Consider the following 18,920-nt stretch of genomic DNA (forward strand, 5'->3'; position numbering starts at 1 on the left):
ACGCAGTGCAGTATGCCATATAATTGGCACCAACTTCAACCACGTACGCCCGAAGGTAGTTAGCCTGGGTTGAAAATCCCTGGAAACATCATAAGGAAAATTCAATGAAAGGAGAAAATTATCTGTTCATAGTAAATGCAACGAAGATGAGATGGTAAGATCAGAGATGTTACTAGAAACAAGATCTAGGGTGTGACCCTTCAAATGAGTAGGGCTAGTGACAAATTGGGCCATATCTAACGCGGTGAGGGAGGCTAACAGAGATTTCGCCGAAGGACAGTCTAAATTGTCAAAGTGAATGTTAAAATCCCCGAGGATAGTTAAATTAGGAGTCTTACCTATGAGACTAGCCACGACATCGGATATAGCTTCTAAAAAACAGGCACAGGGGCCTCTAAACTACTACTCTCCATGACAAGTGCTGCAATAAAGCTTCTTGTATTAACTCAAAAGGTTCCACAAGACATAATTCGGTTCCTGAGAAGGAGAGAGTTTACTAAACTGGGGATAAACTTTCTTTACCAAACAAAGAAATCTTTAGTGGCTGGAATTGTAATAAAAAATAAAAAAATCAATACAAAAAATAAAATAAAAAAACAAAAGATTGACAGTTCCTTGGCTGACATTGTTGCCATGTTTATTGAACATAACTGCACCATTAACTCTGCCAGGTGAAGTAAATAAGGCAGAATTACTTTTTTGCAGATTATTGGGGTGACTTGAAGGACATTTTTGCTGATGTAATTCTGGTGATTTTCCCGATAGATTCAGCTCAGTGCATCTGCTTGAACATTCTTAACCCTTGAAGGTGTATTGCGTTTAATGATAGAGTTCTTGACAGAAGCATCCTCCAGTTTGCTTGGGCTTACAACAAGATTGTTCAGCAACTTATTTGTTCAAATAATACATGGTGTTTGTATTATCCGTCTGAACCAGAAAACTCTCCATCATCAGAAAGGATAAAGGGTAGGGAAGCCTTCAGGGCATGATGAATTGCCCTTGAACACTAGGAGGCTGATGTAATTACGAGCTTTCCTTTCTTACCTCACACTGATAGGCACACATATGTGCACCCTAACTCTGCAATAAAAGCATCTGTTACAATCGACCAGGAGAGGGAATATCTTGGGGGACTCAACTGCACCAATTATTTAGTTGAGACCATTAATCTTCTAAGCATTGTTGAAGATGTCTCATATGTGAGCCTAGTATTTGGGTTGATGATACATGATACCATTGGGCTCAGAGAGCAGCAGAAATCCTGGATGATCTAAGGATAATGCCACTTCTGAATGATTAAAATACTTTTTGCTGTAAAGGATACAACGTTTCTTGTTGTGTAGCCAGAGATGCATGTACATTTGTCGGCTTTTGGACTGGGACAGTCAGACATTTTAGATAGCTGGTTAGGAGCCCCAGATTACATAAAAGCTAGATTGCAATAGCAAAATCCAATTCAACTTTGTCTGCCACTTGCTTGGATAAGCGATCATCAGGGTACGAGTAGATGAAAATGCTATGCTTCTTCAGGTGAGCAACCACTTTCTCTTTTTCCTTAAGTGAGATCATTCCAAGAGTTGCCACGTTAATTTTCCCCAAAAGATCTGTCGTCTTGCGTTATTCTCAGAGGGTGGGGACAGGTGAACTTTTCAGATGAAATCATAAACGTCTTTTGCCTTTGAGAGTGCATATGTGCCTTCCCAAAAGTACCTATAACAAGGAACAAATTATGAGGCTGGTTGACTAAATTTTGCATCACCTCTGTCCATTTAAAAGCAGCTCTGCAAAACGGTACAGCACATTTCACAATTATTTTGTACATGTATCATGAGGAGATAATTTAGGATGTTATCTCTTTTTAATGTCCTGTGTTTATGACAGAGAAGGAATCATGCTTTCCACATTGTTCGAATTACATGTAAGAATTTACGGCTTTTGTTTCTTGCTGCACACAAACGACCTTCCCCAGCCCATCAAATAAGATGTTAACACTATCTGGACAAAATTGTAAGCTCTTTAAATGTCCAGTGAAAGCAATTAACATTTGATGGTGGCCAGATTACTTGTGCAAAGTTATCTGTCGTACGACTGCACAGCTAGATTTTTTTGTGTGCAAGTCTGCTGATTAGGGATCAGATCACAGATTATGTGGCACGTGCAGGAAATTCATATTTATATGGGAAATGTGGCAACACGATCCGCCATGCACCAGCCAACAGCATTACAACATAGTCTCCAGTTCTGCCATTGCACAGTGTATGTCTCCTCTCTTGGGAATTTTACAAGGCCAGGCTTGTGTCACTGGCACTGCTGTATCGTAGAATCTTCATTGATAGACATAGATAGCATAATATTCTGATGCATACACAAGGGACACGGTATGCTCCGTTTCCATATGTAAACCAAGTTCTAAAGGAGAAAATCCATTTAAATAACCGGTCAGAGTTAATGTTCTGATTTTTAATATCTAATTAACATAAAGATTTATATATAAAATAATATTGCAGCATAAACACTTGCTTTGTTGTTCATGGGAAAAGAGTAAACCACATAGTAGTAAAGGAACATGCAGACAGATGAGCAGCATCTGTAAACGAGTTAAAAACACGCACACTGCTTCCCTTAAAAAGTCCCCAGCATCCATATTCCACCATGACTGGTATGGGCAGTTGATCTACAGTCTTTTTTTTTTTTTTATCGCCTCACATGGTTCACCAATCTTTCATTCTCTGCTTTAGTTTATATTTACTCCTTATACTGGCGAAGTGATGCAGAGGATGAAGAATAAGGTGGAAACATTAAAGGCAGTAAGGTAGGAAGAGAATAAAAAGGTTTTTAAAATCCAGTAAAATCAAGGAAAGCGGAGATATCACTGTCAGGATCAGAGAAGGGTTCTAGTCCCACCACACTAGTCATATTATCAACCACAAGAACCATATTGTCAGTCCAAATAAGATCATTAATTGGCAGAGGATCACAACATCAGCTTACTTCTACAGGAAAAGCCCTTTCCAACTCACGACAATTATTTTCCCTTCCTGGATGCCCCCATACCAGTGGGGGAAGCATCTGAAGTATTTTAAAAGAATGGTGCAGCAAGTACAAAGATAGCTGGGTGGCGAATATTGTGCAGAATTATTATTCTCTTTGGTTCAAGTCTCCAACTCTGTTAGTCCTAACAAAAAGTCCACAGTGTACATCTATATCTTGAGGTACAGAAAGGAAAAACGAATCTAATGATACTTCCTCATCCAAACTATCTCTCAGAAAAAAGAGCACAAGTCTGTTCTAGACCTAAAGTAGGCCAACAAATGGGCCAAAAGAGAATATATGTGCACGCTTGCTGTACATTAGATCCATCCCCTGCTCAAGATAGGAGACTGGGTGTGCAAATGATACGCAAAATGCCTACTTTTATATCCTAATTGGAAGAAAATACTGGAAGTCCTGAAGGTTGTGGTACGAAAGTAATATTTTCAGCACAAGATACTCCCATTTGGTCTCAAATCAGGTCCTCAGACATTTTCAACACATTTTTAACGTGGCATCTCTTGGAATGATCTCACTTAAGGAACCTCATGGGCCATGTGCCTCTTCAGAGAAATTGATTTGTCTTTAATGTGGCATGTGCCTCCCCAGAGATGCGCTGTGTGTGCGCATGGCTTTAAAAACAAAAGATGCATGCATGCATGCACGGATTGCTTTAAGACGTGTATCTGCTCTGAGTCTATTACATGGTTTCTCATGACAAATGTGCTTTCCTAAAGGTGTTTGCAAGACTTGCTAATGACAGATATTCTAAGCACAGCACACATGGACTCACAACAAAGGCATTCTTGATTCATATGAAAGTTTGCCGCTGCAAAAACGTATACACAAATGTAATGTGTATCTCCTGGGCAATATGTGCATATTCTACCCATTGGAACAAGGGAGTTCAATGGATGTCCATCTCCTTTACCACACGGGCCTATTTCTCCTCCAAGGCAATGTTTGAATTCTCCCATGGGATACACTAATTGCCATTGGTTACACACACCCTCAGACGGTGATTGGATATACAATCTTTGATGCACACTACATATGCATCTCCTTGGAGACAGATAATGTTTACCTCTAATAAGGCACCACGTGACATAGATGTATGTGCTTTTCTTTGGATCTAAGTTTCCACAAAGATGTCAAAACGATACAGTTAGTAAACACTTCCATAGAGATTTTCACAAGGCTTCTCGTCGGATGTACACTGCAACATATGTTCATATGGTAATTTGTATGTCGTACACTTCCATAAACACGTACATAAGCAGCCTCTTCGATTGTTCACTTCCTTCGAGATATACATTCAGCTGGTCATTGAAAACATAATACCTAAAATATATACACATGGTGTCTCGCTGGATGGACCCTTTCACGGAGACGAGCACAAGCCTTTTAGCAGATTTACACAGCATCCTCGCTGGATGTACGCTTGCAGACATATGTAAACAAGGCTTCTCATCTGATTTAGACATCGAAAGATCTAAACTTGGTGTCCCACTAAATTAACTCTTCCATAAAGAAGTACATATGACTTGACTTCACCTCAAATGTACACTTCAGAGATTGGAGGAGCTTGTCTTTTGAGGAACATTTCCAAGGAAGTACACATGAAATTTCATTGAATACGTTTTCATTCCATGTACATTTCCATATGTACTCATCAGATGTACATTTCCACAGAGATCAATGCACATATCCACATACCTGTTCAGATACCTGCTAGTTGGATGTATGTTTCCACAGAGGTGTACATGTTGGTCCTCACTTCTACATGTCTTCTTCCTTGATGTACATTTCCAAAGCCATACTTCATGTATACTGCATGCAAAAATGGCTAAGCATCTGATACACATTTCAAAAGCGAGCTACACGTGGCTCGACATTTCATATACACATGACTTTTGATATGGATTACATGTCTGCAGAGATGAACAAGACGACTTCTTGGGTGAACTCTTCCACGGAGATGTACATGCATTTTTCCCTTTGATTTACACTTTCAGAGATGCACACGTGTTATCTTATTGAATGCACACTTCCTCAGGGTGCACAAATGCATTTTCATAAGTGCTCTTCTGGACGTACACTTCTACAGATATTTTCACGCGGCTTCTCATCTAATGTACGCCTCATCCGAGATGCTGACTGTTTCCTCGTCCACACTTTCCTCAGTTTCTGGGAGGTTGCCCCATAGCAGCAAGTTCAGGCCTGGAACACAAAATGGACATTTACATATCAGTTTGCACACTGCAGGTGTACCGTTTCAAAGAGCAACAAATACAAGTTCTGACAGGGTGCTGGGAGGAAAGAAGCAAGAACAACTGGTTGTAAGCGAGCTGTTATGACTCAGTCTTCTGTGTGAGTGAATTAATTACAGAGAACTAAATGCAGCGCATTTTTGAAGTCCCAGCCATACCAACACCAGCAGCACTTCCGTAAAAACATATTGTTTCGGAGGTTAACATAAGCATTCAGGTTTAATTCCAAAGGCCCTGGTCCTGGGGACATATTTTGTACGTGAAAAAGCAAAATTGATAGCTGTTTACCTCTGACTGTATATAATACATCACACTTGGGAAACTTAACACAATTTCACTAAACACACATGAACCTAGTAGAAGAGCTCATTAGCCTGTAGGTAAATCATATTTAATGACAAGACATCATGTGTAAAGGTTGGTAGTGCTTGGAAGCACGGTAGTCATGACGGACATGTGACTGACAGCCCATAGTTCTTACTGTGGCACTGATGGGTCTTTAAATACCCAGACAGCCATAGAGGGCAGCCCACATCTTCCTTTCAATTGGAAGGCTCCAATAAGAATGCCGGATCCTTTTCAGCTTAATCACTGACTTTGCACCCAAATTCCACTGAAAACAGTGTTTTGTTTTGTGTTGTTTATGTGGCATGCCAAGCCGTTGTCGTGAGTATGTCTTTTGAGACACTCCAAATCAAGCAAACTGCTGGATACACAGCATCAGTACCCAGCAACTTGTTTGGGTTATGTGGAGAAGTAGTGGAATCTCTCTCTGTTCTAAGGGCCCTCCTTTCTGGCACGGGGAACCTTAACAGCTATCATGTGTATACTACACTGGATGCATAGTCGCGTTCGGGGAGACGCTCACAGGCTGCCACAGGAAATGCTCTCTCTCTTAAATACTCTTATTTGAACCATGTTTTAAAAGGTTTCATTCTTAGTACTCGAAAGGAGATTTTTCGACTGCCCTTCTACTAAATAAAAAGAACAGATAATGGGCAGAATGTGGAACAAATCAAACATGAACACCCAGTCAGAGATCTAGGTTTATTCCATCATTTATTTTTGCTCACCATGTCATTCCAGTTTAGACCCAGCTATATACATATCAGTCTTGACCCTGCTCCTCATGGGAGCAGTCCAGCCCAAACTACCAGGTCAGGTCCTCCTTGGAACAGAAACAAGCCTCCTGGGACCAGTTTCGGGGTATTACGTCTCATCAGCCAGTTTAGCTTGAATCTGGTGGCATAGCGAGCAGGGGCCCAAGTCTTGGTGCCTTTGTAGTTCTGGCCACAGGTGGCATTAGCTTCTTTGTTACCAGTCATTGTGACAACACAAAGAACTATCAATATGCTTAAATGTTAATCCAGTCAATAAAATATATTATAAACAACATCATTATGAATGGGCACTGACACTCCAGTTTCTTTAGTGTACTCTCTCTAATTGTGTGGCCTTGGCTGCTTTTGGAATCAAGCACAATTTTTCTTAATAACATAAAACGTTGTCACTGGATGAAGAAGATTTTGGATGTTACAAAAAAGCACACGTTTTCCTTTTTCATAAAAATCTTCGGGAGTTGCACCAAACCTGCTACAAATATTTTAAAATCAAAACTATTTGTCAGACCCAGTTCAGGGGTCATTGGTGCGGGGGCACGGGACACGTAAAGGCCACTGGGCTCCAACCATGGTGGTTGAGTTAATTTCTCACTGAAGTTGTGGGATCTGCCCTATGGCTCTGCAACTTAGGCCAAGTACACTGTTTCCAGGCACGACTCTCCTGGTAGCGAGGGTGAGCAGTGAACGGCTTCTCAGGAAGTGTGGGGGAAAGACCTCAGAGCTCAACTGTCAAACAATAGCCACACAAACATTAGTCCAGTCAATCACTTATCTTTTAGTTGAAAGAACAAGCAAAACAAAATACTGAGCAGTATCAGAGATGTATTCTTATATGCGATCTTCAGTGTGGCGCCACACCTCTTCGATACTCTCTCCCCAGTATTCAAGCTTCCTTATGTCTACAGCCCCCAATGCACAGCAAGGGTAACAAGCGTAGATTAGGTACAGGTGCAGCTCACTTAAAAGTACCCCACTGTGGAACTGAGCAAACCAGCTCAAATAACTTTCATCAATCCGAATTCACCTGGCAAAAGGCATAAGTTCTTGTGACAGAATTATTCTGCTCTTTTAGTCTCTTGTTTCACTCACAGTTGGGCCCCACTTGGGTGCTTTCGACATTACAGGTCGTGTAGCAATGGCGGCTCTTGTAAATGCAGGGGCAGCAACAGCAACTTCATTCAGAACTTGACGTCTGGGCAGAATCAGCTTGGCATGCTCATGTGGCAGCAGTAGTCTTACGCAGGAGCAGCCTCCCACAACCAGAGGCAACTGGGCTCTTTGAGTAGGTGCTGCCACTGGGTTGGCCGTCAGCGATTGGTGTTTCACAGTTGAGGCCTCTGTGCTGATTAGGGCTTCCTCAAAGGCAGTGATGATGGAACTCCAACTACCGGAGCACTAATCTCTCAGGCACACAGAAGGATTCCAAACACACTGATGCCTGGCATTTAAAATTCTTGTCACTGGTGGGATCACTTCCGAATTGACGTGATGTTAAGCTAGATGTAGGAATGAACTGTGCAATAAAATGTATTTACTGTATAAGACATGCAACTATTGTGTGACAGGCATCTTCTCCTGAAAAGTATTTTCTCCTGAAGGGAAGGACTGTCTACTTTCCATTCTCATAAGAAAGGGAGAGTTCTAGGCTTTAGGCAGAACCTCAACTCCTCTAGCAGAAAGATTAGATTTCAGTTGATGTCCCTTGATATCTGAGAGACTGCCTGTCAAGCACATACCAGTGCTGGTCACACAGCAGTCCTTCGAGTACTCCGCACAACGTGTCATTCCTTGAGCAAGAATAGCTTGGAACCAGAACAACCTGGGAGGTGAAGGGGTGGATGTAAACTTTTATACAAAGTTTTCCATACAGGTGATGTGGATGCATGGTTGAAAGTTTCAGAACCGGTTTGAGTTGGTGTTTGGTCATTTGTCATTTTATGGCTGCTTCTCAGGCACAGCCTATGTTCAAGGTGATAGCTCATATCAAGATGCAATGATGCTAGCTCCATGTAGGAGTATCCATTGTCCCCTTGTTTGAAATGTGGGGTCCCTGCACTTCACTGTCATCAGCCTTCCTGAAGGTGTAAAATAAGGGGCAGGCCATTCTTAGAAATGTCCTCTCGTTTAACAACAGAAACTGTAGTCCCACCTCTCACCACTACCATCTACCAAATTTCAGTGCTCAGGAAGTCCTAATCAACACCCCTCTGTAACAAGGTTGTTAGTGAACTTATAAGAGTAGCCCTAGCTCCATCCTTCCTCATTCAGTGTCTAGGTCTCCATCCCCCTGCCACAGGAATGCACACAGTACACATCCACCATCTAAGAAAGCTGTATCAACTCTCCATCTTGTGCCATGCTAAACCAGGGGCCATCCAAAATGGATTCCACTAGTGCCAGTACTCGGACCATCACCACACACACACATGCACCCCTTCCCCTTCCCTTCTTTCTTTCACCCCAAGATCTGGTTTCACTTTAAAGTCAGAACTTTAAAGTGAACCCAGAGGTCAGTATACCACACTCCCTCTTGACACAGAGGAAAAAGGTCCAGTCATGCTAAAGATTAGCAAACACTCAGTAATAAGCAAACTAGCAAACTGCCTTATGTGACCTACCCCGAGCACAAAGAGTATTTCTATGACTGCTTTGAGGGCACTCTTTGTGCACCCACTCAGGTCAGAGGACTGGTTCTGGACCTCTCATTACAAAGGATAGGGCCAAACCTCTGTGTACATGCCATAATAACATAATGCCAGGGCCAAACAAAAAGTCAGGATACCAGTTTCACGTGCAGTCTGGCACTTTATATATATATCCAGTTTCACGTGCAGTCTGGCACTATATATATATATATATATATATATATATATATATATATATATATATATATATATATATATATATATATATATAGATATATATATATATATATATATATATATAGATATAGGATTAATCCAAGCTAAAAGCAATATACATGTCACATGATTTAGACCTTTTTTGAAAAGAAAAAAATAATAATACTAAATGGTTCTGGCTGGAGACCCAATCGCCCGTTGCAGTCATACCTTGTCTTCAAACGTTTTAGTGTGTCTATGTGCTATATCCATATCAAGGCAATTTCTGTTAAGTTTTAAAAGGCACAACAAAATTCAGATCACATTCTGAAACGTGGTAGCTGCTTACTTGACATGATGTGTTGCTATTCTGCCTGCTGGGTGAATAGCTGCATAATGCAGGCGTGTGAGAGCACGCAGAACTGAAAACGTTGCGTTAGTTGCCTATTAATTATAACTGTACAGAGCAAGAGTGTGAAAAATGAATGTGCTTTGTAAACACAGGGAACGTCTGATGTGTGCACTTAGTTTATGGAGCCAGTGACAGGGAGAAGGCCGGTGCGAGGTACTGTGGCCTTCCTGTCCTGGCACCATGTCTAAGCATAGATATGTTATGAACAAATTGGCCATGCCTGGCCACAGAATTAACCATGTCCACCTGTTTTAGTGATTTGAGCGCGGTCCCAAACCTCCTCACACACACAAAGCCCTCCCATGCACACCTGGTGCTGCCCCCTTGCATTTCGTGACTCCAGCTGAATTTCCTTAAGAAAGGGCAGGTGTACTTGGGTTCAAGGGGCAAGAGTGGAAACACAGTAGGTGATGTGAAATAAAGACTTAAGATCTGGTATCAAAATGTTACCAGGCAGAAAAAACAAGAGGATCTCCAATGGCGGCACCACTTACACTGCCAAAAAGTATAAAGTAGTTGCTGACAACTCTTTTCAAAGGCATTCCATTGCACATGCCACAGAAACCACTACCTCTGGCCAATGTTACAGTCAGTTTGGTTGAGGTGCTCCGAGGATGCACTGATGAAAAGGCCAAAGCACGCTGAAGGGCGAGGGGCACGTGTCTTTGCCCTCATTACATCTCTGGTAAATTCTGCTACCTGTATATTGGATAATAATTTTCTGAAAAATGAAAGCCCTGGGAAGTTTGCACTCTGAATTTGTGGATAAATCACGGAGAAGAATGTGAACCACCCATCATCGAGGAGCAGCCTGAACCTCCATTACAGGCTGTGATCTGACTGAGGGGGTCTCCCCTGGTGCTGTGCTTGAGTATGTGAGCAGTGTTGGGTTTTGTGACGCTCAATAACCTCGCTGCCGGGTGTCCCTCAACTGTGACGTACCTCCACAAGAAGCTGTGGGCGTGGCATCTTTTAAAAAGAAATGGTTTGAAAACTTACGTTGTTGAAGGTGCTGAAAAAGTACTTTGGAGATGGGATCCTGGGATACAAGAGGTGCAGAAGCAATGATCCTAAGCTCCTCACTACCTGTTGGCTGTCCCGAAGCTACACGCCCTCAAAGGTAGGACACAAAGCTGTAGCAGCAGGCATGGTGTGTTTGGGGCAAGTCTGAGCACAAAGTGCATCACCAATATGTTGGCAGGCTGCTTGGGTGGGGACCAGGAATTCTCACTGTTTTACTCTATTTACACTTTTTTTTTTTAATTTTCTATTAAGAATTCTTGAAATACTTGGAAATCGCTGGAGAACTACCTATAAACGACTCGGGATTTTGACCATACAAAAGAGTCTGTGTGATGGGCTCCGAGTCTCAGCCCAAGACCGCATCATCCTACTAGTTGCTCTAGTGTGAATCTCAAGAAAAAAAATCGAAGACCTCACTCTTGAAAGGCATTCTTAGAAGAGCAAAGGTTGACTGATCTGTCTTTGATAAAGCTGTTAATTCAAGTTGAGGATCATGGAATTTAAAGACAGTCTGTCAGCCAGCACTGGTAACAAGGATGAAAATCATGACCCATATTACCGTTGCTTACATTCTATATGGTTATTGAAATTTCAATAATCGAAGCACTGCATAGTAAACGATGTCCTGCATGTATACTAGTTCAGCTATGCGCTACAGACGGAACAGTACGGATAAAGAATGTTTGCAGCCTATTACTTATATGGCCCCTATACACCTAATACCCAAAACAACCTACAACACAAGCCTTATAGCAGACGTAATGTTAGCAAGCTCAATAGTTACATAAAGTCAGTCAGAAGGCAGGCGATCTAAAAGAAAAATGATTTTATATTCAGTGAGGGCATTTCACAGGTATATACTCGCTCACCCTTAAAGCATGGCATGTCAAAGCATCCACCCACCGCATGATCGTGTACATGAATAACTGCAATTACCATAATCTCGGTGGACAGGAGGCAATCGAGGAAGGAAAGGTAAATTATCTCTTTTCAAAATCTATGTAATGGTCAGCGACCACTCTTGATAAATGGTCTGTAGTATACAGACCATGGTCACTGACATCACGGTGTCGGGGGGTGACAGGGAATCTCCTTTCCTTCAGCATAACACAATGTTGACTGTTTCACAACCAAATGCAGTTAATATTAGTTAGATTTTGTAAAAGCAGATTAGGAACGTCCAACAACACAAAGGAAGCATCTAAAGAGCTGGAGTACTGCTGAATTGTCTTCACTGCAGCCAACATTTTATGTATGGACAGTCCCACTATATGTTCTTGAGATTGTACAGCAAACCACAACCCTTCGAAACAGTGTGCTAGTGTTTGGGTAGAATCTGTGCAGTTTGGTTGGACACAGGTACAAGTCAAATGCAATTTTATAACGTGCTTCCCACCCAAGCGAGCTGTAGGGAAGTGAGGAGATGTCTTGCCCAATGTTGAAAATCCCTATTCCCAATGTTAGTACATCTGGCCTTAGATCCTATATGGTACTACCCACTACCGCTCAATCCATGTATAGCTGCAACTTATCAGTCTCTCTGAGACTAATCTAAGAAAACATGCAGTTGCATAGCCTTGCTAAGCAAATGTTAAGTTATAGAAATTAGACCTTTAAAACAAATTTAGCAAAGACATCATCCCATGTACCAACTGATCTGTCTAGTTTGGAACGAGGATATATCTGCCTTTATTTCTATTATAGGGAAGAAAGTGCATTTTATTGATAGCTTAAAACACTATGTAAGCATGGAAAACCCGCATGAGTCATAACTAAGACTTGTGTAGGAATAGTCCACGATAACTTGACTGCTGTAAAATTCCTGAGAAGAGCTAACTTACCCTTAATTTTAGACTCAGCCAATTGCAGATGGTAGAAATTGAGTGAGCATGCAAGTGGGAGAAGGGGGGGGAGTTATCAACAATGCTGCTTGACAAATTGGAACCAGGTGCCAGAGATGTGAGGGCATACTGCATCATAATTTTTTTTTTATTTTTTACTTACAAACCAGGAAATGAGGTTTAAGAATTTTCCTTGCTTTCATTGGACTCCATGGCAATCTTGCCATGCCACTACTGGGAAGAGAACAGCATCAGATAAACATTTCTCTATTGTGTGTAATTTTCAGAACCAATGTGTCCTGCACATTTTGGGCCTCATTTACGTACAGTCATATCTCAAATGAGTGCAAATTGTGAAAAAACGTTTGCAATCTGCCTGTCATTTTTGCGATGCAACTTATGTAGTAATAAGTTGCTTTGCAAAATACCCATTGGCAGATTGCTCATTAAATATTACTGGAACAGGTTGCTATTAGCGACCACTTGAATTGGCAACAAAAGCAGGGATGGTATCCTGCAAAGGATGTTATATCTCCATCCATGCATTCACATTTTCAAACAGGAGGTATGTTTAGGGTCGAGCGCAAAAGCTCTCCGTCCCTAGGTGGTCGCCACTAGGTATAGTTAGGACCATGTTTCCATAGAAAAAGCATTTTTGACTTGCCTGTATCTCTGGCACCGTTTGGCGAATCTTAGCAAACTTTTCCCAAAAAAGTGTTGCAGTGACTCTTGTTGCGGAAGGAAAGTTTCAGGGTGATCTGTCAAGGGGGGCCAAGAAAAAGGAGCAGGTGAAAAAAGTTATGTTTCCTATGTTAATTCCCATAGGAACTTTAGACATGTCTATAGCCCTAACCGCTGGATGGAATTACACCCTATTTGGCAATAAGCTAGCTTTCAGTACGCAGGCCACCCATTCGCTTATATGGTGTATATCAGTTCAGTAGTGTTTGAGATATTAAAGGGAAAATAAATTTGTATGTCTCTGGTCGTGAATTCTCGGGACTATGCGTGTGAAAAGAAGCGATGCAATTAGCTGACCACAGCCATCTAGAAAGTTGTCTCTGCCATTTTATTTCATGGGACACAGTCCCCCGGGGTGAAAATCCAAAGTGAAAGTGGCATAAGCAGTCGGGGTGACGGTACCCTGGACCCATGGGTATAATATAGGTGTGTTTTCGGGGCAAACTATAGGTTTAAAATATTTTTTTATCACCATGCGAGATATTCGTGAAAATTCATGAATTTTCATGAATATCTGCAAATTATTTGCACCTATGAAAAAATTTGAAAGAAAAACCACAGACTCATTCATACCCTAATTTATCCACTCAGACATGCACTCTGACTCAGGCACCCAGTCAGACACTCATGCACCCACTCACAGATCCACTGACAGAGACAGACCCTGTGGCCAACCTGTGCACAACCAAAGGTCGTGTGTGGGGCGGGTTTGGATGGTCATAAGGGATTGGCAGCAAGGTGTGGCTGCAGGCCAGGCCTTGCGACCAACCTCTGCCGTGCACAGCTGAAGTTCGTGAGTGGTGGGGGTTGGAATAATGTATAGTAATTAAAATTACTTTACATTAAAAAAAAAAAAAAAAACATAGGCCATGCATAGACCTTTACCATGCACAGCTAATTATGCAACATATTATATCACTGTTGAGATTTTGTATGGCATCTTTGATATTATCATTGCAACATTTGCAAAGGGCGCAAGTTATAGTTACCTCAGGGCACAAGTTATAGTTACTTGAAAGAACTTTAACTATAACTGCTGAATTTCTATGGTTTTGTACGAGAAACTTCAGAACCGACCCAGACGACACACGGACTCGAACCTGGTTCCCCAGTTCCGAAGTCAGCAGCTAGTGGTAATACCACATCCGGCTCCTCTGATCATTTTTTGAATTGGTATAGGATTCATAGGCTGTATATTTAAGTTGTATATTTGTGAGTCGATCTTCGACAACAGGTATCAAGCTTTAGGTAAACTTTTGACTTATGTCTTGTGATGTAAAAAGACACAGGCCCTGGAGACTTTAAATCAAGCCTAGCTCGGAGATAATACTGACACACAGAACCGAATACAGAAGTGGACAGACACTGGGCCAAGTGCCCAGCAGCGCACAAGCATTCTTACCAGACGGATCCATCCTGTTGATTCCGAACACAGCCCTGCTGTGAAACATCCAGAAATGGCCATTGTTACAGGACTGGAGGCAGGGCTTGCATGGGACGGTCACGTGGTACCCCACGACATTACCACTGGAGCAGCAAAGACAACAGCGTTAGGAGAGAAGACAGACACAACAAACCCCCCGCCCCCCCGCTGTCCTTGAACATCCAGCAGCTGTCCAAGCAGTCACTGGGGAGAGGCTTCCTTGACCTAGAAAAACACCCTTGGCTTATAAGCAGAGGGGAGCCCAATGTTTTCTTTTCACTTTTAGTGGGGGTGGAGGGGTTAACATATGTCGGGCAACTGCACAACACACTCACAAAGGAGTAAAGATATAATTCAGAATCACAGCTATATGTATAGCATAAATTCAATTTTCACGTTAGAGGGGTGAATCTAGTTTAAGGACGGCTACAGCTCCAACTCTTCCAAGTATAATCGCACGCAGTAAAACGCAACCCTTCAAGCCACTCAGGAGCGCACATTGCTTCTTAATACTGGAGAAATGTATATAGGTTTTAACGGTGCACAATGCACTTTTCATCATAGTAATATTTAACAATCTTAACACAAGAGTCTACATCAGATGTGTATACGCACATTTTTAGAAACAATCACACATTCGATATAGTTAAACCGAAATAGGCTAGGCATACTCTGCGAACAGACATGCATTCTGTACATTTTTTAAAATACAGCCTCTGTAACAATTTAATATGCGGGACTAGAGGCTCAAAATCTCATACAGAGTGCGAAATACAATAAGGCCCATGTTACTCAGCTTGTGTTGCTTTAGGCCAGACAGCGTCCAGTGCAGCTCCCTGCATGAGGCCAGCTGACAGGCTGATGGGAACAGGCCCCTACTCACCACTTCAAACAGGCAACATCCTTCAGCTTGCATTCACAGATGTCAGTGAAATAGCATCTTCCAACGAAGTCCACAGCGCTGCGAGGAAGAAGCCAAGAGTGCAAGAATTACGAGTTGGTGTCAAGAGAGTTTGGAACTACTGCGTTCGTGCTCGAGTTACAGTCTGAAGGGTGTTTACTTGAGCAGCGAGGGTTGACACACTCCAGTCCTAACAGAGTCTTTACCTTCATGGATGTTAGACTCCATTTGGGGTGCACAGGGCAGATCATGGCAACTAGGCCCTAACTGTGGTGGTTAGGGTTGGCTTCCCCGTGTGTCCTTGGGTCGTACTACTATGGCTCTGCAATTGGGGCAAAATGCGGCCTTTTTTTGCACTTGACTCTGAGGTGAGCGAGGACAAGCACTGTAAAGATTTCTAAGAAAGATAGTGCTGAGAACTCAGAAAAACAGTCAACCGACAGATTCAAAAATTATTGTTGAGTCTAGTGCTTATCCTTAGTGTTAAAAAAAAGTATTTTACTCGCATAGCATAAAGTAATACTACACCACAATAGGAGGCTTCAGAAACAGAGTTGTAATAAGCAATTTCATAGCTATGGTACCAGAAAGTTTCAATTCTATTAAGGACTCAGACGTGGGGATTATGATTTAATCTCTTTACTCCGCTGACATTAAAATTAACACCTATCATAACACAATTCTGTAAACAAAAAAACTAACATTCCTAAGAGTCCATGGGAGGTTAGAACAACCATTAACCAATCAACAACGGCAGTCATAATAAAGACCATCAACACTGTTTATGCTGCCTCTTTTCTTCGCATGAGTCGCGCCTTCTGTATGTGCTCACAAATCCTATTTGGATCCATCAATTCCTAGCGGAAATGCAAAAGGAGAATATCAAAACCATTTCCCAAAACGAACAGATCACACATCATTTGAAGGTCAACCAGATCAAACAGCATAGCATAACACAAGTGAAGAAAAGGAACAAACAAGATGTATCAGATAAAGCTTTACTTACTGAATAAGGGGAGGGATGTACCTCTGAGAATATCTTCTCTCCGGGTGGGATAATCCTCGACTCAGAGTCTTTAATAAAATTGAAACTTTCTGTTACGATAGCTAGGAACATTTTAATTCTATGTCAGGAGCAGAGGCGAGGACTGTGATAATTCAAAGCGTATCCACCATTAATTGGGCTACATGCACAACCGGCTTGAAGTAGAAGTGTTTAGAAGAGAAGTCAGAGAACCACTCTGCCACATTCATGATATGCTCTAGGTGGGCCCAAGCTGAAATGCTTTGGATGCCATCACACCTCTGGCAGAATGAGCCCCAAACAAAGCCACATTGATACCAGCTTCACTCATGATCCAACGGATCCATCAGGCAATCGTGGGTGAAGACACTGCCTTATGTAACTTCCGTAAGGCAATTAAAAAAGTCGTTGCTCACCTGGCAGACGGAACTCTTTCGTCCTCTCCTCGTATGCCTTCAAACATTGAACCACACATAAGTTGGAGGAATCAACAAATGAAGGGGAAGATATAACTCTTGTGTGAGACTTGGTTCACCTGTTAACAGTAAGAGACCCTTTGAGGGGAAAATATTCTGCCTGTAATATTGAGGGTTCTAACATCTGAGACACTAAGGCAGGACACGAGCACTGTAACATGGCAAATTTAACGAAGTTCCTTTCTTGTTAAAAATTGATTGGGTTGCCAGAAAAAAAAAAAAAGATTCAAGATCTGGTTGACATTTCAAAGTGCTGGATACTGTGGCTCAGACAGCAAAGATAGGTGGATACCCCTCAGTTACTTGTGCACAAAAAGGTGATTCTTCCACTCAACTGGTATATGTCCGGCTGATATAGCAGAACGAAAGGTGTTAATAGTTTGGTATGCTAATCCCCTCTCTGAGAAGTCAGACCAAACATTAAGAATGTGAACCATATGCATGTTCACAAGATCCAGGCCTTGTCGAGCACAACAACCCAACCATCTTGTCCAAACAGATCTGTCTGCCCAGGCCTTTAACAAGAGGATTTTAGCCTGTCTCGAAAGCCCCGGGGTTTCCCATAGCGAGTGCCCCATCAAAGTCTGCTGGCGTCTGACTCTATGACCAGATCGGGACTGGAACCAAAGATCGCTCAGCCGTTCCAAGCCCCATGTTCAGAGAACCACCAAATGATTTCCTCCTGGGCCTCCAGTGACAGAGGCACCGACTGAGAGTAGGTCAGCCCGTCTCGAAGATGGTATGCCTTGAGACACTGCAGCACCCGATAAAGAAGTCGTCCCAGGAAAATCACTTGAATCGATGAAGACAGAAGGTCCACCAACCTGCATTCTGGTGCAAAGAAGTGTACGGCCTGGAAAGAGTTTGTCTCAACTTATGACAAATCTTTGCCATCTTCTGGGACAGAAGGCACCGAGACACCATCACAGAATCTATGATGAAACCCAAAAAGTCTGTCTTTAGTGAAGGTTGCAAGAGAGACTTGTTTTAGTTGACCACGAAACCCAGACTTTGGAGGACACTGACTGCTGTCTGCAACTGCAGGGACAAAGATGGGGGGCACTGGTTCAAAATGAGTATGTAGTCTAGATAAACGATAAGCCCCAGTCCCTGTGCCCACAAGGGCTCTACTACAGGCCTCGGTAGCTTTGTGAAGCACAACGGTGCGGATGAGAGGGCGAATGGAAACTTTTAAAAAATCAAATGTCTGGTGTCTTCAGTGGAACTGAAAGAAACAATGGAGGGATTGAAATATTGGGACTGTCAAATAGATGTCCTTCAAACCCAGCTGCACCATCCAGTAGAATGGCTGGAGAATGTCCCACAGAAGATGGATACCCTCCATCTTGAAATGGCAGTACACCAATCATTCACTGAAATCTCTGAGGTTGATGACCTCCGTCTTTCTTGTAGCCCAAAAAGATGCTGCTTAACCGCAAGTCGCAAGGGTGTGGAGAGGTATGGAATATGGCACCTTTGTCAAGGAGTGCGCTGACCTCCACATCTACAAGAGCGCTTTCAGAAAGGGAGAAATTGATTGGACCAGGGGTATGCTCCTGCCGGGGGAACCATAGAATTCTATCTGGAACCCCTGAACCATCTGGAGAACCCAAGCGTTCATCATGAGTGACGCCCAACTGTGAAGGAACTGTGCCAACTAACCCCCTATATTTAGAATGGAGAACACGCACCATTACTGGAGGAGTCAGAACTATGACGACTGGAACCACATCTGTTGTGGAATCTCTGGGCTCTGATGGGGTAGAAAATTCCCCAACTCATGAAAAAGTGATCACCAAACAGATTGTTCTGGGCCAC

At 42.4% G+C, this 18,920-nt stretch overlaps 1 protein-coding gene across 2 annotated transcripts in view; it reads right to left on the reverse strand.

The window, feature by feature from the left end:
- Positions 1-702: 702 nt before the first annotated feature.
- The window catches only part of FAM72A (family with sequence similarity 72 member A), a 59,990-nt gene continuing 41,772 nt past the window's right edge, over positions 703-18,920 (reverse strand). Inside the window, exons 4-6 of one of the 2 annotated variants that reach the window (XM_069238578.1) lie at positions 15,585-15,662; positions 14,681-14,805; positions 703-5,250 (exon numbers count right to left, since the gene is read on the reverse strand). In XM_069238578.1, the coding sequence (XP_069094679.1) occupies positions 5,156-5,250; positions 14,681-14,805; positions 15,585-15,662 (298 nt within the window). In that variant the 3' untranslated portion in view covers positions 703-5,155. The remainder of the gene's footprint in view (positions 5,251-14,680; positions 14,806-15,584; positions 15,663-18,920) is intronic. The other variant, XM_069238577.1, reaches the window with a different exon arrangement.

Source organism: Pleurodeles waltl, chromosome 6 (assembly GCF_031143425.1).
Source record: "Pleurodeles waltl isolate 20211129_DDA chromosome 6, aPleWal1.hap1.20221129, whole genome shotgun sequence".
NCBI lineage: Eukaryota > Metazoa > Chordata > Amphibia > Caudata > Salamandridae > Pleurodeles > Pleurodeles waltl.